Raw genomic sequence first — 26,391 nt, 5'->3', positions numbered from 1 at the left:
CAATCTCCAGTTATGATAAGAGCTATAGAAAACTATTAAAACATAGTTCAGGCCATTTAACTGAGTTCACAGTCCAGCCTTTGACTGCTTTATGAGTCCAAACGAGGCTCCACAAAAACATCTGATAAACTGAAAACAGAGGATGCGTGGACACACAGTAACAGTATGTACTGTTTGTGTTTGCAGGGGCTCCATTTCCATTAAAACTATTTTTGAACTGCAGGTTTTATCTTGCACGAAGAAGAACCAAAAACCTGAATTCATTTTATAATCTCAGAGTTTTCCTTGCAAACGTTTCCCAGCAGCATCAACATAACTGCAGAGCTGCAAACCAGTATGTAAAAGCTTTAAGTGCAAACATAGGTGAAATACAGTCAACAAGGCAAGAACAGACGGTTTCATTCTAAAGAGCTTTAAAGTCAATATTTGGTGTGGCTGCTGTCATCCTGCACAGCTGAACTCTCCTCGGGAGCCTTAAGAGCTTGAAAAAAGAAGGCAGCTGGACTTTGTTAGGTTTGTGAACTAATCCAGGAGGCTTCTTCAGTTCTGATCATGTGTGTCATCACCACGGCTGCCACCCACGATGCAGTCTCGAGAACCCTTCACACCTGGCCTCAGGTGACCTCAAGTGTTTTCACGCTTAATACTCAGTGATGGTAATGACCCACGCCTTTCTCCACACCCATCGTCAACGACCACCTCCAAACGGGACGCTTTTGTTTTTAGAACTGAAGTTTAAAGAAGTCCACTTTCTTTCTTTTCTCAGGTCTGTGGGGCGACGACGACCTGGGTGAGAAGCTGCAGTCGTGCTCTCCTGCAGCTTTCTTTCAGCACTGTTCTGGAATAATTCTCCGGGCTTCAAGGACATTAAAATGTCTGCCCGGCCTTTTGGTCCCACGCTGCTTCAGTAATGTTGATGTCTGGCTTCTGGGAAGGCCGTGCTATGACTCTGTGCTCTAGCATGTTCGGTTATGCTTTTAGTGCCCTGACATTCAGGGGTCAAGCTGAAAAGTGAATCTGTTGTGAATCACATTTTCCAAGATGGCATCGTACGCTGGGTCAGATTACAATGGTGCTTTTGTGTTCATAATTTCATTAATCTCTTACTGGCTGACATTAAGCTCCCAGTGACGGAGCCGCCACAGTTTTGCTTCCCCAAATATTTGAAACCTTAGATTCATCTGTATCAGACCTGTTTGCTCTCATTTCTTAAGGAGATGTGGGTCATATGCCGTGTAGTTTACTGCCTGCCACTTCTCCAAGGTCTCAGCCATCAGCTCTTTAATCACCTTGATGCAAATACACAATTTTATTCCAGTCAAATATTCAGCTTTTGGATTTTTCAGTCTTAAAAAAAAAAAAAAAAAAAAAAAAGGGGAACCAACGTGTTTGTGACAGGCTGCTAGTAACAGTTGTGTGTTGACAACACCGATCCAGCCCTCAAGTTAGTTTCTTTTTAAATAAGTGAGTTGTAGGTCTTTGTTTGGTGGCCAGAGTGGCAAAAGAAAGACATTCTGTAAAGGTCAGCGCCACAGACTGGATGAGTGACTTAAAACCAGGAGAACTTAACGTCAGAATCTTCCTGATTCAACATAAGGACACGAGTGGACTCCTGCACTGTAGGTGACACATGGCCTGGTAAAGTTTTCTAATGAGTTTGAATTCTGTGAAGGAAACTATGAATTCAAGTGCAATCAAAGGCAAGTATGTAACCAACTGAAGAATGACAGTTGTGTGCGATTAGCAGTTTTTATTTAAAGCTAAAAGTGATTTTAAGATTGAATAAAGACGAGTAACTCTGTGACAGATTAGACACAAAAGGCTCACTAAGACTACGAACTACAGACAGATTAAATACACCAGATTACTGTGATAAATGCTGCATTTCAAAGCTGAACTCTTCTGAAAAGCCGAGGCGCGTCTGCTCGGTCGGGCCTCTTATTCCTCAGATGGAGCGGCCATCTTGACGAGGCTGTCCTTGTCGAACCTGAAGAGCCTCCATCCCTCCTCCTGAGAGAGGTCCTCGGCACCGCGCCGCTTGTAGAACTGGACCGACGGCTCGTTGTTCTCCGCCACCACGAACATCATGCCGGTGCAGCGCGTCTTCATCGCCAGCTGGAAGAGGACGGAGAGGAGTTTAGGTTGGTGCGCTCAAAAGAACAGCCAAAGTCAGGATGCACTTTAGTTTGTAAACACTCACATTACTGAGGTTCCGCAGGATCCCTGAACCGATGCCCAGACCTGCAGAAAGAGGAACAATTCAGGCATCAATGAAGCTGCAGAGCAGGAGTGAATGTAAACAGATGGAGATGTTTTTACCTCTGTACTCATCCATCACATAGAACTCCTCCAAGTAGAGCTGCTTGCCCACCCAGGGGTCGTACGTGAAGTAGTACATGGCGAAACCCACCACCTTGCGATCTGCAGGGAGAAACGACCATGTTAGGCTGTTAGAAACCAGACATCTCATTCTTGAGATTATGTGGATAAAATGTATGCTGAGACTATGCAGAGCAAATAAAAACAGGGCTGAGGTTTAATGTTTTGGGAATAACACCAGGCTTACAAGCTGTGGAGGCAAATTCTTGTTTAAGATGTGAACAAAGAGACAGTTGGGCAAAAATAAATAACTGCAACACCAGAAATGGCTCCATGCAGGAAAACTTCTACCTTAACCTTCAACCTCCTTCTTAGGGGAAATCTGCCAGAACTTTCTCGGCCTAATCAGACTGTTTACGAGCGTCTGCGCTGCAGTCACTGGGAATGTGTCCAGATGGTGCCTCCCCTGTAGGTCAGGCACAAACTGTACTTCTCTGTACATCTCAATGGAAGCTACGTTGTGAAGAACAATTAAATAAACGTGTTCAGGGGGACTAACACCTGCAGGCGAGCGTCTGACTCTTGGCCTGTATTTACAAAACCAGGATGCACACCCTGTGGAAACGCTGTCTCAGCAGATGGTGGGAAACATTTACTCTCCTTATCAGGTGACATGATAACCTGACGGTTCCTGTGGGAAACTATTCAAGCCTCAGGCTGAAAACGATCCTCCAAGTGTTTTTGCTCCAGAAAGAGGATCCGTGGCGTTTCGTACCTTCACTGCTCTTCTCTCCTTGGATCTCAGTGATGATGCAATGGTAAAACGGGGTGTCACCGAAGCCATCCTCAAGGAGCTCTACAGGCAAACACAACCTTTAATTATTTACACAACAGAGCAGGTAGTCTTTTAGTCGTGTGCAGGTGACTTTAAACTCACCTTTCTCAGTCAGTGTCACCTGGTGCTCCATCTCCTCGTATTTTGCAAGTTCCTGGAACAACAATGGGATGATGTCATTCGTAGTGCGACACAGCACTCCTGATGCCGTTTCATTTTTATTTAGTCCAGAATCCGGTTTGTTTTGAGCTCAATTTCTTAAACAAGCAAAGTGTATTGCAGCTCTGCAGCTCATCCAGTATTCTAACAAACATTTTATTGTGCGACAAGTCATTTATTGATTAAGAACACAAAAGAATCATTGTAATAATTGGTCAGTATCATTGTGGTGATTAAGATGTGAGCGTCGAGGTTTAGATCTTTTCCATCACTTCACTTTTATTCAATGGGAATGATTGAGCAAATTCACAAGAAATGAATTGACGTTAGGGTCATTAAAAGGACCAGAAAGGAGGGAGGTTGAAAAAAATAATCTTCTCTTTTTACAATTGTATGGGAACAATTTAAAATGGCTTTACAATTTACAAGCCAAAAAGTTAAGTGGAATTAACTAGAAGGAGCCAATTTTATTTATTTTTTAAAGCCAAGTTTACAAGTAAAGTCGATAAGGTCCTTTAAAGTCGGTATATTGTGTAAACTGAAAATGACGTTAACTTTAAGAGGCCTCTAAACGCCCTGATGCTAAATATAGGCGCCACCAGTTTCCAGATCAAACCGGCACCCTCTTCGGGGTTTCGCAGATGTCGCTTGTTTGTTTTCCTCCACTGTAACGTTTCCGCGTCGGGGTCAGCCATGATACGGACACCGCGTCAGACGGACCATATTTAGACACCCGGCCGCTCTGAGTCATCTGACGTTAAAGAGGCCTCCGGCTCTGACCTCATTCTCGGACATCCTCAGGAAAGCTCACACCTGCCGATGTTTCGCTAGTTAACGGATTTCCACAGCTAACGGATATTGTAACACGTAACAGTTCCCTTTAGCTTTCGACCGCTATATTGAATTCCTGCTCGTTTCATATCAAATTAATTACGTTTATCCCCAAAACGGTATTTGGTTTTTTTAATCCCACAGGCCTACCTTCACCAGTCGTAATATATCAGGCACGTCTCGGGGTTCAGCTTTTCGTAATTTATACTCCATTTTCTTCTTTTACTTTTTTTCCCTTTCGTCAGAAGTCCTCTGTATGTAAATTGGAAGATTAGGTGTTTCTTCATTCGCCTCGCAGTGGCTTTTCCCCCACAGTCAGCCTCTGGTCCGAACGCGCTCGTCGAGATAAAACATTCAGTATAACTGGCCCTCGGCTGGGTCGCTGCCGCTCTACTGTGCCCCCTTTGTTTATGTCAGGGCTTTTATAGCCGGCTCGCGCTGCAATATAATTGGTCGGTTCACTCAAGTATCGCATTTCTGACAAATCAGCGACACCCCCTGGTCACTTTTTTTGTCCAATCGGGGTACAAAGAACGGTCACATGTGGGGGTCTGTTTTTATTCAGTCATATGTTTTTGATGGAGAAAAGGACCTGGGAAAGTGTTTTTATTCTTTAGTTAAACAATGTTGAACTAATGTTTAACTAATGTATAAGAGTCAAACAATGTGCTAAATATCTAACACATTAAACAAAAACAATAGCCTATAATTTAAGTTACTTAATCAAAACAGTAACTTAACTGTAACTGTATCTGAAGTTCAGAAAACAACATCAGTTTTGCCCCAGAGATAAGATAAGAAGCACATAGATTTCCAGGTGTTATGAGGACTAGAAACTTTCTTGGGATGATAAGTTCTTCTAAAACAGATCAGTTTGGCACCAAAATAGTTACGTAACAGATAAACAATTAAATGAAGAAATATTGTTTTTACAGTATTTAAAACAGAAATGTTCTACTATACAAAAATGAAGAACATTATCATAAATACAGGACACTCTGGGCAATAATAATAATAATAATAATAATGGATTGGATTTATATAGCGCTTTTCAAGGCACCCAAAGCGCTTTACAATGCCACTATTCATTCACTCTCGCATTCACACACTGGTGGAGGCAGCTACAGTTGTAGCCACAGCTGCCCTGGGGCAGACTGACAATAAGCTACTTTTCTGTGATTCTACACATTTATGATGTAGAAAACTGAGACATATTGTTGAAATTGTCCTTCCTTTTCTTTTAAGATATGTCAAGGATTAAATATTTAGTTGAGTGTCTTTACACTGACAGAAAGGCATTCCTGTTCTCCAAGGAAGTGAAGCCACTCAGCAGGGATCTATTTGGGCAGTTGTTGTGAAGGTTTGTCTAATTAATTTTAAAGGTCTTTGAGGAAAAAAAGAACCACATGTATGGAATCACCAGTTTTTCACATTTCTTTTTTCCTCCAGGGGGTTTAATTTCAACTCACAATGCTCCAGTACAGACTTCAGTTCAGGTCTCTCCCATAATGCCTCTGTCTGCCCACGCAAGTGGAATTTTCCAACACCAGCAGACCCTACATATTCATGTGCAGAGTAGAGTGTGTGTAATGATTAGGTGTGGTTAGATGCTTCGCAGACAGTTGTAGCACTGATGTACTGGGGGGAACAATGATCCTCTGAGAACAGGTCAAAGGCCACCCCCACCCCCACACCTGCAACTGTAACTTAGACTGAAATTGATGCAATACAAGACATTTAATGTCCCTAACAGTGTATAACGTGGTTGTTTTAGTTGCTTTATTTATGACACTTCTTATACGTTATTTTCTTCTCATACATCTTACCGTTGTTGTTCATTCACTTGTAGAAGACGGACCAGAACGTTTGGCTGTCCAGATAAGTGTTCAGCTTAAAAAAAACCAACAACTAAGGGGAAGGTGTGCCTCAGGAGTATCTTGTAGTGAAAACCAGACACTTTTAACCCTTCTGTTATGTTTGTCTCCAAGGTGAAGGAAGGACGTTCGTGGGTCAGCTTGGGCATGTTTAGTTATCCAAAACAACAAAAAACCCACAGAATAAACATTGTTCATATCTCATTATTAACTCCATTACCAACTATTTCAGTCATTATTTGATGTAGTTGTGTTCTTTACTGCTCACAGATCATGGTTCGATGAGGATATATGACTTTTTTTAAGTACAGTGTTGAATAATGGTAGTTGCCAGCTTGTCTCTCTCTCTCCCATCTAACAGTGCTTGTCTCTTGATTATCAAATCGGATGACTCTGGAAAAAATATGAAGTCTCCAGAGACATTGTGACACAAAATATACGTGTAAATATGTGAAATTAGCTACTTTCATTGTATATGTTGATTACATCTATTAAACCAAGCAGAATAAGTTCCATGTTGAAAAAATACTTTAAAATAATTTTAAATATAATATTCAATTTTGAAATGGATCACTCCGACCTGAAACATATCAGGAGGGTTAAAGGAGAATCACTTTCCCTTGTTTCCCCTTGTGCTTTGTACGCTATGACATGGTAAACACCATATTACAACATGTCAACATGTATCCACTCATCTAATAAATAAATGAAATTATTTATAGATTCATAAAAAAAAGTACACAAAGAGTGTTTTGATATTTTACTCATGCATACAGTTAGGTTTGTTACTGTTTCACTGACCCACGTTCGACAAAAACATGGATCAATAAATACAAAGTTCAAGGTTCTGGCAGAGAGAGTAACATTTCGAGAGAAAAAAATAAGAAGGACAAATTATATTAGAGTGGCAGATTTAGGCTAAACGGAAATATCAAAAACAGAAATGTAAAAGTTTTTTAAGCGGCTGTTTAGTGAGCGATAACACTTTTACTTGGAAAATCTCTCAGTGAGCACCACTGTGTCTGTCTGTGTCTAAATTTGTAAGGTTAGCCTGTCAAATAAAGTTCCTGACAGGCTGGACCGAGGGCATCAAGGCCCACGGATGCTGAGCGCTGCGTCATCACGCAGTGGGCGGAGCTGCGTGCCACCGCGGAAGCTACCCCGTCATCAGCCTCTTTCTCTCCTCAAGAGAAAACTGTGATTCTTCTTCTTTTCTCTCCCTTTTTTCAGCCCACCCGCTTCGTTTGGACCCCTCGAGGCCTCGGCTCTGTCATCCCGGTCAAAATGCTCTCACAGAGGTTAGTGACGTAAAACAAAGCTCGTGCACAGCTGTCTCTGCGGCGTCCGCGCTGTTAACAAGTGACCTAAGAGTAGCGAGGGAAGCGAAGCAGCGATAAACAGCGATTTGTGATGGTCCTTTCTCTGTTATGACTTCAGTGGTGTGTAAATGAAGAGTGACTAGTTAACCAGGCCCACAGAGGGCGGCGGTCTGTTTCCACGAAGGGCGTGTCTGCAGGAAATAAAGACAGAGCAAATCAGGAGGCCTCACACAGGATAAACACCGAAGTTAACTTATGACAGCTACACAGGCTAGTTCAGAAACCTCTACGCAGTTTACACTCCTACATGCGCTTTATAAATAAGTAATGAGGTCAAAATGACCACTACGAAGAGTTTCACATGTACAATACACACATAATAATAATAATAAAAACAGAAATGGCCGAAACATTATCAGTTAAAATGTTTGATTTTAAAAAGACGCTAGTTCTTCTTTTCATCCTCCTCTGTCACTCTTTGCATGTCCTCCTTCACCACATCCATGAACTTCCTCTAACTTCCTCTTTTCCATCCTTTCTCCCCATCTTCACATGTCCAAACACTCATCCTGAGCTGTGTCTCTAATTACTAATCATAACTAATCCTATTCATCCGGCTCACTCCCAGTGAGAATCTGAGCATCTTCAACTCCTCTTTCCATCGTTTTTGTCAGCAGCACTGTCTCAGAACCACAGATCATAACAGGCCTCACTACCATTTTACAAAACTTCCCTTTTGTGACTCTCATCTTCACCTTCATCCTGCCTTCTTCTTCAGCTCTAAGGTTGCTGTCTGTTACACAACTTGAGTGTAACACGAAGAGTAAAAAAACAGTGAGACTTCCTAGTTATAAATGCAGTGGAAAATTAGTTAAAAAATCAGAATTAAGTTAAAGATGTAAAATCTGTAAGAAGACGACTGAGAAAGACCAACAATATAAGTAAGACTTCAGAGAATGTTTTAAAAGATACTGATGAAGAAAGCTGAAGGCCCTCAGGCAGGTCCTTCGACAGCTGAGGGGCACAGATGAAACCAAACAGAGATTCGGGGTTTCTTCTACACAGAGGAACTTTAGGTTTGGTCAGATTAGGTCAGAGTCAAAGAAATAATCAGTATTGTTATCAAGTTATTTTTAAATTCCTTTGTCAGAAGAGTTGTGAACTTTTTGTTATTCCAGTCATTGATGCATTGTTAAAAATAAAGGACAGATTGCTGCTAATCCAGGTAACACAGACTCACTGACTTTACAGTTCATGATAACTGTCCTGTGACCCAGTCTAACAATAATTAAGATCATTGAATGTACTCTTATTTTTAAAATTGTATTTTAATCTCATGGAGATTACATTTTAAAAAAAGATGTTCAGAAAGTGGACATGCAGTAACGAGCTATAAATGTGACTAAGCTGCAGAGAGTCACGCTCCTCTCATGGGGGGGCGGTAACAGTCCGTCTGATCAGCTGTTCGGGATCTAAACCGCTCACACGCCCGGCCTGAAATAGAGGCGGTCGGTGTGCGTGCCTGTAACAGGACTTGGTAATTACAGGAGTTTTTCTGCTTGCTTCAGGTTTCTGCTGCTGCGATCGGCCGCGTCCTTCACGAGGAAGTCGTTCTGCACGGGAGGAGCGTTGAAGCAGAGCCAGCAGGGAAAGGCACCTGACATGATCGAGGGTAAGAAAGCAAACGCACTTCCTGTTTCACATCGCCTGATTTAACAGCAAGAACACAGAGAGGTAAAGAGTGAAGTAACACATGTCAAATCAGAGCTATGATGGAACAGTTTACATACATGAAGCTAGTATCAACACAATGCAAATGTCATGTAATATGATGATTATCACATCTATGATGAGTTCCTGTTGCCACCAGGTGGCGTTATGCCATTTTAGAGGCCTCCAGACTCTTAGCAATCAGCTGACGATTGTGGCAGATTAGATATTTATACATCTGAGGTATAGTAAATTCTTGTGTTGTGGTGAAACGTCAACATTTACGATGACACAACAAACCTTCAATGCAAACTCAAAAGTTTCACAATTCTGCATTTGGGAGGTCTTTACGTTGAAGTCACCAAAATTTATTATTTTTATCGCTCAATACACTTAAATTTAATGACCTAGTTGAGCTTAAAATTACATAAATTGTGAACAGAGAACGACAACATGTATTAGGCCCAAGTATTCAGAGTTTGTTTGAAGTTTGTTTCTGTTCTATTTTTATTCTAAATCAATAGAGTAACATTTAGGAGTAAGTGCGCAGAGGAAAGTAAAAGCTGTTTGTAACCACAAAGCTTCACACAATTATGTAAAAATGAAAATCTGCCTCAAGCCTGGAAAATGGAAATTTACCATCCATCCATCCATCCATCTTCATCCGCTTTATCCGAGGCCGGGTCGCGGGGGCAGCAGCCTAAGCAAAGAGGCCCAGACCTCCCTCTCCCCAGCCACCTCCTCCAGCTTATCCGGGGGAATACCAAGGCGTTCCCAGGCCAGCCGAGAGATATAATCTCTCCAGCGTGTCCTGGGTCTGCCCCGGGGCCTCCTCCCGGTGGGACATGCCTGGAACACCTCACCCAGGAGGCGCCCAGGGGGCATCCTTGTCAGATGCCCGAACCACCTCAGCTGGCTCCTTTCGATGTGGAGCAGCAGCTGCTCTACTCTGAGCCCCTCCCGGATGGCCGAACCTCTCACCCTATCTCTAAGGGAGAGGCCAGCCACCCTTCGGAGGAAGCTCATTTCTGCCGCTTGTATCCGCGATCTCGTTCTTTCGGTCACTACCGAAATTTACCTTTAAAGATAAAAAGCTTGAGTTTCTTTAAGGTTTTCTCAGAGAAGCTTTGTTGTGCATCCTGGGATGTTGGATTTGCGTACCTGGTTTCATAAAGGTTGATGAGAGAGAGTGCTGCGACGCCATGAATATTTTCACTGGTTTCCATCATGTTAAGTGTGATTTACTTGTGTAAATGATAATAATAAACAAAGCAAGGCCCTAAATAGGACCTGCTGTATCCTTAGTGGAACAAAGTCTCTGCTGTGTTCAGGACAGAAGTGTTTTCACTTTGTACATTTGAGTTTATTCTGGTCTCCTCATGAGTCCGTCGTCCTCTGAGCCCTGTGTGTTTAATCCTTTGTGTTTCTCCACAGGAAATCCACAGTTTCATGTGTCAAATGGTGCGTGTTGGTAAACCAAGATGAATCACAACTATCTGAACTGACGAGCTTATTAATTATCTTCTAATTTACTCTAATTACATTTTAACTCCTCCCTGCATGTTTCCCCCCCACTGTCTCCTAACTGAAGTTTCAGCTTCTGCTGTTCAGCCTTTTCATAGAGCTGCATTTTATGTTCAAAGACGTCTCCTCTGGCAGAATCAAACCTTCCTGTAGCAGGAACTCTCTCGTCTTCTTCCCTCTGTGGCACTCAGCTTCAGTTTTAATGTTTTCTTGCTGTTCAGACGTTGCTGAGCTGCAAGTCTCAGATCACATTGTAAAAAATGTGCTATATTTAATGGCAGCCTCCAAACTCCAGTGTTCAGATCTTTCATACATCTGGTTCGTCTTCTGTTTTCAGTGCGAAACAGGCTGAGAGAAATCGTGGGAGCTTCCACAAACTGGAGGTAACTGGCATGACTCACAGTTCAAAATCATCTTTATTTACCTCATGCTGTCTGAAATGAGCTGTTTTAGCTCCTCCCCCTTTAAGCCACCTAAGGCTTAATGCCTTAGATGAGTATATTATTGTCATCCTCTCTCTGTGACATCATACAGACCCAACAGTAGAAAAAAACTGTCAGAAACATGCGTTTTTACACACAGACTGACCTCATTTTACAAACGTTGTGGTTAATATAAACATCAGCTGTTGTAACAGTGTATATATGATAGAAAGTAAGAAAATATAATAGATTTACTTTAAATCTTAGTATGAATCCATTTCTGGTGAAACAAATCTGTTTGTGACTCTCTGCCTGTAAAAGAATCGGCAGCTGGCCTCTCCTTAAAAATCACAGCATCCTTAATCATTTCTCAGCAAATGTTAAAAGCCACCACTCAGTCTGCAGCCTTTGAATGCAGTAATAAATTTTGCTTCGATCGTTACGTTTTGGCAAGATTATCAAAAAAGACATTTTTGGTCATTTTGCTTTCACAGAGTTACTTTTGAGTTTGTTCATTGGCTTTGTGAAAAGCTGTCTGGCTGGATACTTGAGATTTAGGATTGTCCTGTTGTTACCTGCGGTCGTTCAGTTTTGTCAGACAGCTTTAGTACTGTTAGAGGTTCCACAGGGTTCTGCTCTCGGACCCCAGATATTTTATATTTACGTGCCAACACTCACTTGAATAATTATTTAAAAAATCCTCAGCATCAGATGTTATTGTATTGCAGATGACACACATATATATGACTCCCATATCGTTCCTCTCTCATCTCATGTTACTCCTGTAATTTTATCAGTCTATTAAATCTGCTGTAGAATCGTCTTTTTTCTGGTAAGAAAAAAAGGCCGGTCATTTTTATCTGGAGGAATTTTGAGAAAACAAGTAAATAATGTGTTCATTTCCTGTCTGTTAGATTACTGCTGTTCACTTTTCAGTACACAATTGTTAAAGCTTTTAGCTTCCAAACCCCTACACACCTAAATCCAACCCTCACCTTCAGTATTTCTAACTGAAGTCCTAAAAATAAAGCTGACTGAGCTCATTTATCAGCAGTTAGATGACACATTTTTGCTGTTTACTGTAATTACAGGACTTTTTTATTGCTTTTTTGCTTAATAAATATTTTAAAAGATAAATCTAAAGAAAAAAGTGGTGAGAAAGTGGGACAAAACTATCGTATAATCAATAATAATAATACCAATGAAATATATTTACATGAACAAATCCAGGGAGTCTATTTTTAACATGTTATATTTAGTGATGCGGTCTCGTTCTCGTCTGCAGCGACCATCAGCAGGCCATGGCGGAGCGTGTCTCACTGTCATCCATGTTGGCCAAATCTCAGAATGAACTTCCTGCCAAGAGGATGAAGGACAGCTACCTGGAGGTGCACCTGCCCCTGGGCTCTGAGCCACAGCTCAGGGAGAAGTATCTGACCTACCACAACACCGTCAGGTAAACACGCAGAAAGCGGAGACAGTAAAGTGAGTGAACGGGCAGACCAACAGTACGTTTACCATGAAAGGAAAATCTAAGAGCTACATGACAGTCTGATAAATCCATGTCTCCTCCATGTGAATGGTGACGGGTTCAGTTACATTCTTTGTATTGGATAAGCAAGAACCTCCAGAGCCAAAAGCTGCACTTCCCCTAATGGCCACTGGAGGCAGGCTCCAAAAAGACCCCTGTGTTAAAGTGTCTGTTTACAGTAGAAACAAACTTGTTTACAGCATGCTGCAAAAACTTCATAGCTACTGTACTGACTGCTTTTATGACTCGCCTGTTTAAATGCTAGAAATTGAACCCTGTGTTTGTGCGCAGTCATCAGAAAATGAATGCAGCCTGCTCTCTGAGTAAATGTGGCCCAGTACGTCTGCGCTTCAGTTTTGACCTTCTAACTGTTTTCTGTCTCGTTTCAGGTTTGGCAGAATCCTGGAGGACTTGGACAGTTTAGCAGGTACACAGCAGATTAGATGATGGGGAACTTCACTCATTCAAGCACTAATTACACAGTTAGGTTCATTTAAACTTGGGTGCTGAAATATGGACAGGAAGTGTAGACTCTCAGCTTTTATTTGAGGGTATCCACATTCAAACTGGATGAAATTGTTACAGGAGTGTTAAAATCTACAGTTTGGTACATCCTGTGAAAGAAAGAAAGCACTGCTGAACTCAGCAACGCCAAAAGACCTGGACGTCCAGCCATCGAAGTGAACGATACTCTCCAGGAGGTCTACCATAAAGAGAAGCGGGTGTGAAAGTAAATACTCAGGGTTCACTGCAAAGCGAAAGCCAGTCATAATCCTCAAGAAAAGAGAGGCTAGACTGGGCTGGACAGGACAGAAGGGGCCGAATCAATGCTGATGTGTTCAGAGACGTACTGTCTGCTCAAACCCAGCTGAACGCAGTCAAACCGATTGGGCGGCGTTTCATAATACAGATGGACAATGACCCCAAACATATAGCTAAAGCAACCCACTCCTGAATGGACCAGTCAGTCGCCTGAGCTTAACCCAGCTGATCATGTATTTCAGTTGTTGAAGATTAAGCTTTGAACAGAGAGACCCACAAACCAACAGGTAAAGGCCTGGCAGAGCATTAACCAGGAGGAAACCAGCATCTGATGATGACCATGAGCTCAATACTTCAGGCTGTGATCACCAGCACAGGGTTTTCAACTAAGTATTAGAAATTAACGTTTTGTTTTGAGTTATTTAACTTGTCCACCGAAATGAAAGGATTCAACCCACTGAATTAAAGCTGAAAGTCTGCATGTGGGTCATTTCAAATTCACTGTGGTAATGTAGAGAATCAAAATATTTATGGACCTAACTGTAATTTCTCCTCTTCTTTCTTCCTCAGTCCTCATCTCTTACTCTCACACCTACAACTCAGAACTAAAGAGGTCTCCTCTGTCTATTGTCACCGCCCTGGTGGACAAAATCGGTAAGAATCTCTCGGGTACAGGGTACAATAAACCACTTTGTTTACCACTAATATCTTTGTGTGTGTGTGTGTGTGTGTGTGTGTGTGTGTGTGTGTGTGTGTGTGTGTGTGTGTGTGTGTGTGTGTGTGTGTGTGTGTGTGTGTGCGCGCGCTTGGTCAGACATGAGGCAGCACGTCATCTACCCCGACTGCGACATCAAGTTCACAGGTCATGTGACGTGGGTGGGGAAGTCCTCCATTGAAGCCAAGATCCACATGTCACAGGTGGGCTCGCCTAACCTGCTTACTCGACTATATGCAATATATACAAAGAGAGTAATTAAATGAAGAGTCTTAACCCTGTTTATGCTCGCTGGTGGTGTAAATAAAAACCAAGTGTTTGTCTCTCCTGCAGTACCGTGACGGAGCGTACGCCTCCGTTCTGGATGCTACATTCGTCATGGTGGCCCGAGACCCAGGAAACAAGAGGTATTACATCCTGTACAGTGCCAGTGCTTTTATTTTGAAAAAACACGAGTTTAGAGAATCCCATTTCTAGATCCCAGGGCCCTTTTTTTGAAAATCTGACATAGTTGTGATCAACAGAACCAAAAGTCATTTTATTTGCCTACGAAACACAGTTTGGGGGTTAATAGGATCAGAGTTACCCTGAAAGTAGTGTTATAGTTTCCATGTTGCAGAGGCTGTTAGGGTCCAAGAGACATAGATCTGATCGACTCTCTGAGTATCTTACCTCACAGAGATTTAAGAGTTGGGATTAATAACTATGAGGAGCTCTCTGCCCAGCACTGTACATCTGGATTCTGTCCTCTGCTCGTGTGCTGCCTCAGGAGATTTTGCATTATTATTACATTTGTTTGTTTTGGCTCTCTGCATCGAGAAAGTGTTTTCATTGAGGACTAATTATGTGCATGGAAATCATTTTATTTCCCATTTCCTGTGCAGATTTATTTTTGCACAGAGCTTTGCTTCTCAGTCCTAAAAGTGGCACGGTAAACTCATGCTGTGTTTCTCTCATACTTATTTAATACTCTGTGTTTCTGCTTCTTTTCCCTTTTCAGGGCAGCGTTTGTAAATCCACTGACGCCTGAAGGACCCGAGGAAGAACGACTCTTGCAGGAAGGCGAAGGTGAGAGCCGATGAAACAATCGCAGCTTTTATGAAGAGCGTAGTCTTTGCACGCTGATCTTGACGCTCACTCTCCTCCAGCTAACAAATCCCGCCGTGTGGAGCTGAGCACTGCGTCGCTGCTGAAGGTCGCTCCCACACAAGAGGAGAGGACGGTCGTTCACGGCCTTTTCCTCAACACCCTGGACACCAAGTACGACTGAAACATCACAGGATATCATGAGGATGTTATATTTGCTTCATATATTAAGATACACTCTGTTAAATCTCTGTGGATGTTTCTGCAGCACAGTCAGTTTCCGCAGCAGAATTCTGCCCCCAAACTCAGTGTGGATGGAAGATGCCAAACTGAAAGGCTTGGAGATCTGCCATCCTCAGGTGAGAGGACGGATAAATAATAAGAAGGAGAATTTATTTCTACACTGAGGTTCATTTTAGGCTGTGAATATATGCAAGGTGTGATTTACGTAATGTATTTCTGGTCACTTTCCCATTGAAGATCATCTTCTCGTGCACCTCTAACTTGAATTCAGCCTTTTAAGTCTTCCCTGGAGATTAAACTGGAGCCTCTGGAGCTGTTTGTACCAAAGCAAGACAATCCGAGTCCACCCGATGTGCGGCTCTGTCATAGCCGGAAACTCGACTCTCTACATCAGCGATGTTCCTCCACATGAAAGACGGCTTATTTTGATCAACAGAAGTTTGAGGTTTGAAGTTCGTGGAGATAATAAAGAGCGTACAGTGCAAAGCTGAGGACTCAGGAACACGACTTTTAAGGATTCATGCTGGAAGCTGTGTAGACCAGAGGAGATGGTCTTGAAGGGGAGATTCCTAAAGCTTTTTGTAATCACACCTTGTATATATATGAACTCTTTACTTGGATATTTCCTTGAGTTGTGTTTCTTTTTTCCTAAATACCAGCAGCTATGTTTACATGGGGAAATGGATCTTTTGTGGTTTCCAGTTTCATTTATGTTCCCAGTTTAAACCCTAAATTATTTCAGCTGGAAAACTTAAAAAACCTGTTTCTGTGTTTGTGTTGACCAGGAGAGGAACATCTTTAACAGGATATTTGGAGGTTTTCTGATGAGGAAAGCTTACGAGCTCGGCTGGGCCAACGCCTGCTCCTACGGGTGAGACATTTAGACTAAAGGGTTAAAGAAACATTAAAGAATAACTGCTGTAAATGTTGTTGCTCCTTGCCGTGTGTTGCAGGGGTTGTCGGCCGAGTCTGGTGGCTGTCGATGATATCCTCTTCCAGAAACCTGTGGAGATTGGATCTTTGCTGATGCTCTCATCGCAGGTCAGAGCATCTTCTTTATAGGTGGACTACCTGTATGGCTTTCAGAGTTAGAGGCCAGCCAATGGAAAAAAAAGGGAGGAGTTAGATTAAAAAAGTGAAATATTTCACTTGGAGCTGATGGAGACCAAAAATGGAGCTAAAGTAAAGTGATTGTCCTTTAAGAGGAATGTAAGATGATGTTTATTTGCCAACTTTTTACACCTACAGCACTTTTTGTAAAAAATTATATCATAGGAACTAGATGTTTTTTTTACATGTGTTTTTGTGACTGAGATTAGACCAAGAATGAAGATGTTTTGAACTGAATTATCGGAGGTCACCTCTACTGCTCCATATTCTTATACTTGGACTTTGCTAGAGAAGCTTTGGATGATTCAAAGTTCAAAATAATCCTGATTTTTCTGACACCTTGGAGCAGCCTCTCAGTGAATCCTGTCTCTAAAACTGGCCTTTTTAGGCCCGCCTCCTTTAATCGAACTTTCCTCTGATTGGCTAAACAAGAATTAAGCAACACGTTTCTCTGTCCACCTTTAATATGAGCATCCAGCACTGGAACAGGAGACACGAGACAAAAAATAAGGACAATAATTACATGAACAGGATAAATGATGTTTTTATGTCTTTTTTGTGCTTCGGCTGTTTGTGTCTTTGTTTTTCAGGTGTGTTACACTCAGGGGACGTACGTCCAGGTCAGAGTTCACAGCGAGGTGTTTGACCCGCTGACCCGACAGCACAACACCACCAACATCTTCCACTTCACCTTCACTTCAGACCGCGACGTCCCCAACATCATGCCCAAGACTTATGGAGGTGAGCCGGTGCAGACAGGAAACAGTTAAAAAAAGAAATCTGATTTATATCCATGTCAGTAAGTTCCTTTCAGAATAAATCAAACAAACTTCCACGTTCAGTGCCGAAAGAAATCAACTATTAAAACGGTTGTTAAATGTTAATTTAGCTGCTGGTTGTTATGATCACGCGTTCGTTGATCGGCACTTCTCGCTTTGACTCACTCTTTTCTACCGAGACATTTACTGTGTCACGTTTTAAAAACTAGGAATAGTAGATGTTTCAGCAGCATTTTCAGCTTTTTTTCAGGTTTCCATGACAACCTGTTGCAATTTTATTACTCACTGGGTGCAGCGTATGCAGGCAGGTTAATCTACAGGTGACCCATGATGTTAGCTCCTCCACAGCCACCGAATAAAAGCCAAACTTTAAAAACTTAAAAACAAATCCTGCACATAGAGTTGTTGATTAATCTGGGATTACAGATCTGACTTGTTCTGTATTCAAAGATCAAACTGAAAGGAAGGAGAACAGCTGTGTGTACTGATGTGGATGTTTTGTGTGTCTGACAGAGTCGATGCTGTACCTGGACGGAAAGAGACACTTTGACCAAACGGTGGCGTGCTGAGGCGTCAAACTGAAGCCTTTCAGCATCCAGATGCCGAGCTCCAAGTGTTTCCGTGTTGTTGAGAATAATGAATGAATTTTAGGTTCTGACATATAACGGTTTCTGAATTTTGAACAGCCCACAGGCACTTTGTTTGAATCTTGTTGCTTCAGTCGATCTGGAGGTTTACAAATTGATGTGTTTGGCGCACTACAGCAGAAGATGCTTTTCCCCCCATGTTTCTCTATTTTATACTCTTATCATTTTTCCCACTTGTCAGTGTTACAGCCTCTCAACTGTAGAAAACGAGGTAAACACTCCAGCCCTTCTCATCATAACCTCATTCACTTCGACTCCTCGGTGTTACGATACAGCGTGTTACGTTTTTATATCTCACTGTTGCTTACACGCACAAACAGCTTTTCTTTTTTACACTTTATTATGATGCTGCTGCAAAAAGAACAAGGGTGTCAATTCTCTGGCCTTAACTGGTGTATTTACTCGAATGCAATAAAAAAGTTTTATTTATCTCGGTGTTACAGTTGTTCCTGTGTGTTTGTTTTTATTTCATTCTGTACAGCTGACGCTCGATCACTGGTTAATTTTGCCACGTAAATATGAGAAACCAGCAGCTTTGCCTTGTTAACACACAGCAGCGTTTCTTATTTTGACATGTTTAACCTCTTGGTTTGCAGTAAATAATGTTTGTGACAACGGCCTGATGTATGTTACTTACCAACAGTTCGGTAAAGATAACCACACCACACAACCAATGCTAGCTTTTTGATGCCTTTTATTTTCTGTTTTTCATCTATGATCTGTAAAGTGCACAGCTAAGGAAACCTCAGAACAGTGTCAAAGCAAGAAAAATAACCAAATTTTTGGCTTTCAAAATCTGTTATTAAAAAATAATTTCCCAAACAAAAGAATAAAATAATGAACTATTTATTTAATCTATCGTTGAGTGGAGGCTACAGGTCGAGCCAGGGTTTAAAATTAATTACTAACGTTTAACTTGTTAAAATAAATTACAATGATTAGCGATTAAGGGTAATAGTGGGGCGTAAACATGCCTCTCTAGTTGTCGTCTAGCTATAAATACCGAGCGGAACCAATGTTGTGTGGGACTGTGGGAGTCGGCGCCGTTTTCTGCGCGTACACTAACACGGAGCATCCTTCGTTAATCCTCTCCGGGCTCCGGTCGTCTCCGTGTGTAGCATGAAAACCATGTTAGCCATTATCTCTAACGCACTGTGCAGGATGACCGGCAGGAATGCGGTGAGTTTTCGGGGGTTGGTGTGGAAACGGAAGCCACGTTGTGTGCCGGGGCCGGTCCGCGCTAACCATTAGCTCGCCTTGTACTGTTTAGCTTGGAGGGGGGGCTGACCTTGTTAGCGGCAGCTAACATTAGCACTGGTGGCTGGTTTGAGCTCTTATTTGCAGTTTGCATGTTGTGGTGAAAGAATGGGTTATTCATGCTCTCGTGTGATTGGCTGACTGGACGGAAGCATGCATGAATGCAGTGACATGGCTACAGTCGGGGTGCTAGCTCTTTACCTCTCTCTAACCCTGAATATGTTATGCCTCTGGTGGTCTGCCTTCCTCACACGGCACGGAGAGCTTGTACTGCCACGCAGGCGCTGATGTGATCAATACCGACCAGCATGGGCGCTTAAACACGTGGACGAAATATTAGGAACATATTTGAAATGCATTATAGGGGCTTCTGTGAGTGCACCATGCAAATGTAAACCTCTCACTTTGCTCTCAGGTGTGTTACCTCCAGTGTTTGTCTCTAAAACCTTTATGAGCATGGCGCACGTTTTGAGAAAGTACACGAAGTTACATGCTTTAAAACAAATAAAATAAAAACATACGTGTATAAATGTGCAGAGCCGTGTACGGTAAAGACAATCGCGTAGGTTAAAGAAGTATGTTGATCCTAGAAATCCAGAGGTGACTTATCATTGCCTACCATGGTGATGTAGCCACCGTCCTAACATTGAACGCTCTGACTATAAGCTGAAGAGGGCTAAAGAAGCCATTACTATGGCTTCATAGTACACTTCTTTTAGTTTCCCATGCTCAAATATAAACTTCTAGATGACGTGAGATGTAAAGAGGATGCTAGACTTCCTTCATGGTTCAAAATCAGGCCAATCAAGAGATGCTGGGTCAGTTTAAAACACATCAGCGCCTCCCTGTGGGTCAGTAGGACTGGCAGCAGCATGTCGAGTGTTTGTTGTGGTGCATCATTTACAGAAGCTTCCTACAGGCACTGCTTTACTAATCATATCATCCAGAATGAGATGAAGAAAAAGCTGAAAATGCCTCAGTCGAGTCTCACGCTTGCCTGTGGGAATCCTGTTCCCTTTTCCGCTGGTGCTCACTCCTACCCTCCGGCCTCCCTGCTGTTTTTATTCACACACAAACTCACTCAAAGACTCCCCATTCATTTTTCGCTTCTCTCCCTCCTCTCCCACCTCTCCCCGTCGCCTGAACCCTAGGGAGCCCAAACAGTGTCTGAGGTAAGCAGCTGCTGATGTTTGTCTGCAGGCTCCGTCCTGCTGTGGTGGTGGTGGTTCCCAGGGAGCTAACTGAAGCGCAGCTAAAAGAATCGCTGTAGCGTTTGCAATGATGATCCTCATTGGTGTGGAGTGTTTGTAGTTCTTTATAGTCTTTGAGTCTTTTTTCATTTAACACGTTCATTCCACATTTGTTTGCTGTTTATTTCCTAAAACATTAATTTCACACTGGTACAACATTAAGCTGAATTTTCAGCACCTAAACAAACGGGTATCACTTCCCCCAGATTTGGGTAGCTGTGAATCAACTTTGAGTCATTACGAAAACCCCAAAAATGATCTTAAACCTGCCAAAATAACAAATGTCAGGGTTCATTTATCATTAATGTTGTGTTTGTTAATACCGTTAAATTAATAATAAAATAAAAATCAATCCTGAAATGATAAAATTAAAATGACTTGTAAGAACACTAATGCATCAATTAAATGAAGAGAAAATGAGTAAAATTATAAACAAAGTAATACTTGATAATCTTCATTTAAAAAGTCAAAATAACATATTTTAAAATCAGTTTCATAAAATGTTCTTAAGCTGTAAAGATATTCATTAACTGACTAAAAAAACAGCTATAAGGCCTCTAATCTACATAAATGACTTTGCTGGTGCTGAAGTGATTAATCTGGGATTACAGATGTTGTGCTTGTGTGAACATGTTGGGCTGGTTTCAGTCTGTCCCCTCTGTGTGTCTCATCTATTTAGACTCCACCTGTCATGTCTGTCTCTGTCTAGCTACAGCTCCTCTCTCACCTGTAGAGCTCCACTGGGCGTGCTCTGTGCTCTGGTCTGATTGGTTGGCTCCTTTTGTTCCCCAGCTACTGACTGACCTGTCAGAGTTTGTTGATCTAACGTCGCCGGCGGCGCCCGCCTCTGCACAGACCCAGCGGCTTCCACCTAAACCGCCTCCAACAGCAGTCGGTGCTAGAGCAGCGTCTGCGCTGTTAGTTAGCGGCTGTGCTGACAGACCAGTAAGGACTCGTGAAGCTTCCTCCATGTCTGCTGCCTGCTCACTAACAGGGCCGGGGAACCTAACCAGAGCTGCTGCATGGATGGATATGTATGACTTAAGAACAAATGACCCTATATGCACCGACATGTCTCGTTAATGCTGCACTCCGAGCAGTGCAAAGCAGGGAGATTTCTTTGATCCCAAAAATGAGGTGGAAAAAAAAAAAAGATCAGCTGTTTCTTATTTTAAACATGGTTACGTGTCCAGAATTTCATAACTGGTGCATTCCCAGTCAAAATGATTCCATATATTGTGGGAAGTGTGTTTTCCTTTGTTTTTACCATCGGGTAACTGTTTTATGGGTTAATTGTCAAACAAGGGCTTCTACTAACGCTACTCCTGATCTATAAATCTGTCCCATAACTTTGATCATTTGATTATAAAAGTCAGAAAATTACCTAGAAAACTTAAATTACAGCTCTTGGCAAGGTAGAAACTGACACTTTCGTCATTACAATGATCAATTTATCAGAACTATTTTTCTTTCTCTTGGTCTTTAAGTGTTAAATCCTACGTGCACATTATACTTTCATGAGCTAAAATGATCCCGGACAAACTGGCGCTCCTCGTTGGGCCCGTCCACACCAGGTCTGCTGCCCCTTTTTTTTTTTTTTTTGTGGGCAACCTCACCAAAATATCTCATCTCTTCATTCACCTGAAGAGGTGACCGTGCACATAAACATGACTGATCTGTGTACAGTAAAAGCAGCAATGGTTATGTGCAAGTCTGCAGCTTGCAGGGCTGCAGCTGAGCACAGCTTTGAGTAATTGTTTTGTCTGTAAAGTATCAGATCATAGAAATGCCTCCAAGGTTCTTATTGAAAACTAAATTACCTTTATTAATTAACTGTCCATCAGCGCACACGTGGTGCAGGACAAAACAGGAGTCTATCAGACTGTTGAAGGGCCTGTTCAGTAAAAACCACAGTGCATTATTGGACTGGGTTTGTTCTCCCTCCCTGTTACTGACCTCCAGTGTCACAGATTACTGAAGGTTAGTGTGTGTATGAACCACCTGATCCCGCCCATCTGATCCCACCAACCCCGCCTCGCTCCTCCCCCTGCTCTGACGAGGAGGGCAGCCGTCACGCTGCTCAGTGTGGAAGACCTGTGACCGCTTTAAGTCGTGTTGTGATGCTGCAGTGATGGAAACACTGTTTCAGTTGGTTGTGTTTGTGTTCCAGGGAGCCAGAGTTGTTGTCTCCCGCTCCTTCGCTGACTTCACACCCCAGGCGACCTTTGACATCAAGGTGGGCACAAACGAGAATCACTAATGGCAATTTCAGACTGAAGGAAGGGGATTTTTACCCCCATAAAGCTGCGATCAGTTAAACATCTTAGTCGATACCGAATGTAGCTCAGAACGTAACATGAAGATGGCAAGATAAAACTTATCAGGGTTAATGCACAAACTGTCCTTTCAGATAAAATATCATGGCTATATTTGTAAAGTTGATTCTGCTGTCAAACTGAATCGAATCACATCAGCAATAGTTTCAGTGTCATGATCATCAGCACGAGTCCACTCGGATCTGTATTCTGGCCTGAAAGACTACAGGAGGCTCAGCACTGTTGATGGATTCAGCAGTAAATTAATAAATGTGCTAATCTTTGGTTCAGGTCTGGATTTGTGTAGTTTATTAAAACTTCACTCATTGTGGACCAGAAATGTAAAATCTTTGGTTTGGTCTTCTTCTCCAGTTTGTGGTGTTTTTGTTTTTTGGTGTAGAAATGCGACCTGCACCGCCTGGAGGAGGGCCCGCCGGTGAAGGCAGAGCTGACGAGGGAGCAGGGCCTGCAGTATTACCGCACCATGCAGACGGTGAGGCGCATGGAGCTCAAAGCTGACCAGCTCTACAAGCAGAAGATCATCAGAGGCTTCTGTCACCTGTACGACGGACAGGTATCAGCGCCTGCAGGCCAGGAACACAATTCATTTATATTGCATCCAAATCTCAGTGCATGCAAGAACATTTAGACAAAACCCAAACAAACATCAGTTTGTGAGTGTGGTGAGATGCAGAACATGTGGTTTCTCCTGCAGGAAGCGTGTGCTGCAGGCATCGAGGCCGCCATCAACCCCTCGGACCACCTGATCACTGCGTACCGCGCCCACGGGTACACGTACACCCGCGGCGTCTCTGTTAAAGAGATCCTCGCCGAGCTCACAGGTGAGAGCGAGAGGAAGGTATTACAGTCTGAACATGTGCGCGTCTGAGCTGGATCTTAGTCTCAGCTTCACTTTTATTTGTGCTCCTCAGGTCGTAGAGGGGGCGTGGCCAAAGGGAAAGGGGGCTCGATGCACATGTACGCTCCACATTTCTATGGAGGCAACGGCATCGTGGGCGCACAGGTGAGCACATTTAAAAAGCCTCTCACACCTGCACGTCTCCGTAGTTAAACACTCGTTACAGTTTCAGTAACTCACCTGTGAACTGTGCAGGTACCTTTGGGAGCAGGCATCGCTCTCGCCTGCCAGTACCAAGGCAACAACCAGGTGTGCGTTACGCTCTATGGAGACGGAGCAGCCAATCAGGTAAGATTTAAAAAATAATAATAAATAAATATGTCCTTGTAGGTTGTAGTTGGAATAAGGAAAGGGTGATCTCACCCTCACTCCCTTTTATCCATTTAAGAAACATCACTAAACTCATGACTGTCTCAAAGTGAGCTGGAGAGGCTGCTGCAGTTCTGCCTTGTTTACGTGGTTCAGCTGTGTGCTTTTAATACCTCTGTAAAGCACTTTGTGACTCCTCTCTGATCCAATCAGGGCCAGCTCTTTGAGTCTTACAACATGGCCGCTCTGTGGAAGCTGCCGTGCATTTTCATCTGCGAGAACAACAAGTACGGCATGGGGACATCAGTGGAGAGAGCTGCAGCCAGCACCGACTACTACAAGAGGGGGGACTTCATACCTGGACTCAGAGTGAGACACTAACACATTAAAGCTGCAGGGCGGGGTTAAACATGGCGGGTAAATGTGCCGGTCCTGGGCAGCGGCTGCAGTGTGTCTGATGACTGTACACTGCCGCTGCCCGTTTGGACCCAGACTATAACAGGAAGAGGCTGAGAGTCTGTCCTGGCAGTTGCAGGTGTGAGCATGCATACAGCTGTCTGATGCTCATGTATGATACTGCGCACAAACACACTGGAACGCAGGGGTCGCTGCAGGGGTCGCTGCAGGGGTCGCTGCAGGGGTCGCTTCTCTGTGCTTAGAGGTGTGCCAATGGTCAGGTTTCTCTCTGCTCTCCTGCAGGTGGATGGGATGGATGTCCTGTGCGTCAGAGAGGCCGCACAGTTTGCTGCAGATCACTGCAGAGCTGGAAAGGTGAGGGTTTAGATTTTTAAAAAATAAATTTAAAATAAAACCTCTGTGCTGCACTCAGTTCTTCATACATGTGAAGGTAGAAGTCCATGGACACCCACGGGCTTTAATTTTGAAGGGTTCTCGTGATGGAGAGTTTCCTGTAGGCTCTCTAAAAGGCTCTAATCTTCCAGAGCATCGATGTGAAGCAGCACTTTGTGTTTCAGGGTCCCATCATAATGGAGCTGCAGACCTACCGTTACCATGGACACAGCATGAGTGACCCAGGTGTCAGGTGAGTTACCTTTCTAAGTCTGGATTTACCGGACCCTGGGGGAGTTGTGATTTTTCTGAGTAATTTGGTTTGACCTCCTGCAGCTACCGTACCCGCGAGGAGATTCAGGAGGTCCGCAGCAAGAGCGACCCCATCTCCATGCTGAAGGAGCGCATGCTCAGCCACAACATGGCGTCTGTAGAGGAGTTCAAGGTGAGCGTCCAGACGGCAGTGATACATTCACAGCTTCAAACGGTTTTAAATGTCGGCAGCTGCAGGGATTACAGCACCTGATTTCTCTCCCGTCAGGAAATCGACATCGAGATCCGTAAGCAGGTGGAGGATGCGACTCAGTTCGCCACCTCGGACCCGGAGCCGCCGCTGGAAGAGTTATGCAACCACATCTTCTCCAACAACCCGCTGCTGGAGGTGCGCGGGACAAACCCCTGGTCCAAGCTCAAGTCTGTCAGCTAGACTCGGACCACACACTCAACCTTTATCCCTCACACATTCAGCACCTTCCCTCTCGATTTTAGGTCTCAGCACCTTCACGGGACTTTGAGGTTTTTCCTTGAAACTTGTCAGTGTTATTTATTTATAGTTTACTGTATAACTGTGAGATATTATTCGTGGTGGAGCCAGAGGTGTTGGACAGGATAAACATGCTGCATTGTAAACGCACAAATCCCAACATCTGACATGGAAACGTGTCCGTTAGAAACCTTCTCCATGTTTATCCTGCATTTTAAACCCTCAGATTTTTAAATGTTCCAAACTTGTGTAGATATTCCCTCAGAAGTGTGACTTTAAACTTGGGAAATGCAAATGTGATGGATTGTTCTGATAGTAAAACGCCTTTAATGAGGAGTCGCAGCCTGAGCTTCATTCCAGAGCAGTCCTCATCTGAAGCAGGTTCAGTGTCCAGGATAAGGACACAATATCAGTGTATGTAACCATAAAATGGCTCTAAAAATGTGTTTATAAGCTGAAGATGAAAGCAAGACTTTAGCTGCTTGACTTGACTACTGACAAGACAAACATCTGGACTTGTGTGGGGAAACTGAAGCTGGCAACTGGATGCACTACATTTGAGACTTTCTGGGCACTTTATGAATTTAAAGGAGTCTGTTATAAGATCTTTCCTCTGTGTTCTTTAAAGTTTACTGTATCTGAGCCTGTACAGATATAAAGCTTTCTTATTTACCTGTGTGAATGGTGGAAACTGAAGGTTGTGAAATAAAACGACTTTAAAGCAAAGTGGAAACGTGTTTGTGTTTGAATCATATTTTATTTGCTCAGCTTTCAAATGTGGTTACAAAGTAATGCTTCAAATATGACTCAATAGTTGATCAACCTAAAGGAAATCCATGCGCTGTTCAGTTGTTCCATCCTCAACCACTAGATGTCACTATCAGGCTGCTCAAAACTAAAAATTTATTTATTTTTTTTCATTT

At 43.0% G+C, this 26,391-nt stretch overlaps 3 protein-coding genes across 7 annotated transcripts; 2 read left to right on the top strand and 1 right to left on the bottom strand.

Moving 5' to 3' along the window:
* Positions 1-1,730: 1,730 nt before the first annotated feature.
* Positions 1,731-4,553, bottom strand: LOC147321724 (diamine acetyltransferase 1-like). Its single transcript, XM_086305888.1, has 6 exons — positions 4,295-4,553; positions 3,257-3,308; positions 3,095-3,175; positions 2,320-2,421; positions 2,201-2,241; positions 1,731-2,115 (listed from the first exon to the last, which is right to left on the bottom strand). The coding sequence occupies exons 1-6, from the start codon at positions 4,355-4,357 to the stop codon at positions 1,939-1,941; spliced, it is 516 nt and encodes a 171-aa protein (XP_086162014.1). The 5' UTR covers positions 4,358-4,553; the 3' UTR covers positions 1,731-1,938.
* Positions 4,554-7,116: 2,563 nt separating this feature from the next.
* Positions 7,117-18,311, top strand: acot9.1 (acyl-CoA thioesterase 9, tandem duplicate 1). 2 transcript variants are annotated; one of them, XM_086305839.1, is made up of 16 exons: positions 7,117-7,316; positions 8,906-9,009; positions 10,482-10,508; positions 10,909-10,954; positions 12,279-12,449; positions 12,914-12,951; positions 13,857-13,940; positions 14,101-14,204; positions 14,335-14,408; positions 15,002-15,069; positions 15,150-15,261; positions 15,356-15,446; positions 16,116-16,201; positions 16,284-16,371; positions 17,031-17,181; positions 17,733-18,311. In XM_086305839.1, exons 1-16 carry the CDS (start codon positions 7,303-7,305, stop codon positions 17,786-17,788), a joined length of 1,314 nt encoding a protein of 437 aa, XP_086161965.1. In that variant the 5' UTR covers positions 7,117-7,302; the 3' UTR covers positions 17,789-18,311. The 2 variants fall into 2 exon arrangements, with proteins under 2 accessions (XP_086161965.1, XP_086161966.1); XM_086305840.1 differs by lacking the exon at positions 10,482-10,508 and having other exon boundaries at positions 7,118-7,316.
* A 571-nt stretch (positions 18,312-18,882) lies between these two features.
* pdha1b (pyruvate dehydrogenase E1 subunit alpha 1b) lies at positions 18,883-26,194 on the top strand. Of its 4 annotated transcripts, XM_086305834.1 has the most exons (13): positions 18,883-19,045; positions 20,275-20,295; positions 21,166-21,318; positions 22,544-22,609; positions 23,089-23,262; positions 23,404-23,530; positions 23,621-23,712; positions 23,803-23,895; positions 24,130-24,285; positions 24,616-24,687; positions 24,891-24,958; positions 25,042-25,150; positions 25,247-26,194. In XM_086305834.1, exons 1-13 carry the CDS (start codon positions 18,986-18,988, stop codon positions 25,409-25,411), a joined length of 1,356 nt encoding a protein of 451 aa, XP_086161960.1. In that variant the 5' UTR covers positions 18,883-18,985; the 3' UTR covers positions 25,412-26,194. The 4 variants fall into 4 exon arrangements, with proteins under 4 accessions (XP_086161960.1, XP_086161961.1, XP_086161962.1 ...); XM_086305835.1 differs by lacking the exon at positions 21,166-21,318 and having other exon boundaries at positions 18,884-19,045; XM_086305836.1 differs by lacking the exons at positions 20,275-20,295; positions 21,166-21,318 and having other exon boundaries at positions 18,885-19,045.
* Positions 26,195-26,391: the final 197 nt, after the last annotated feature.

This window comes from Aulonocara sp. 'chitande type north' Nkhata Bay, linkage group LG9 (genome assembly GCF_057382095.1).
Source record: "Aulonocara sp. 'chitande type north' Nkhata Bay isolate Kocher_YH1m ecotype deep benthic linkage group LG9, A_spYH_male_GT1.1, whole genome shotgun sequence".
Taxonomy (NCBI): Eukaryota; Metazoa; Chordata; class Actinopteri; order Cichliformes; family Cichlidae; genus Aulonocara; species Aulonocara sp. 'chitande type north' Nkhata Bay.
This window is presented reverse-complemented; position numbering and strand designations above follow the sequence as displayed.

Excerpts from the sequence above, each read along its gene's own strand:
- pdha1b (XM_086305834.1), top strand. The coding sequence starts at position 18,986 with ATGAAAACCATGTTAGCCATTATCTCTAACGCACTGTGCAGGATGACC. Across the intron at positions 21,319-22,543 it reads GCGGCTGTGCTGACAGACCA|GGAGCCAGAGTTGTTGTCTC; the intron begins GTAAGGACTCGT and ends TTTGTGTTCCAG. Across the intron at positions 25,151-25,246 it reads CGTCTGTAGAGGAGTTCAAG|GAAATCGACATCGAGATCCG; the intron begins GTGAGCGTCCAG and ends CTCTCCCGTCAG.
- acot9.1 (XM_086305839.1), top strand. Across the intron at positions 15,447-16,115 it reads TGGAGATCTGCCATCCTCAG|GAGAGGAACATCTTTAACAG; the intron begins GTGAGAGGACGG and ends TGTGTTGACCAG. Across the intron at positions 17,182-17,732 it reads CATGCCCAAGACTTATGGAG|AGTCGATGCTGTACCTGGAC; the intron begins GTGAGCCGGTGC and ends TGTGTCTGACAG.
- LOC147321724 (XM_086305888.1), bottom strand. The coding sequence starts at position 4,357 with ATGGAGTATAAATTACGAAAAGCTGAACCCCGAGACGTGCCTGATATA. Across the intron at positions 3,176-3,256 it reads GGTGACACTGACTGAGAAAG|AGCTCCTTGAGGATGGCTTC; the intron begins GTGAGTTTAAAG and ends GTTTGCCTGTAG. Across the intron at positions 2,422-3,094 it reads AGGAGAGAAGAGCAGTGAAG|ATCGCAAGGTGGTGGGTTTC; the intron begins GTACGAAACGCC and ends TTCTCCCTGCAG.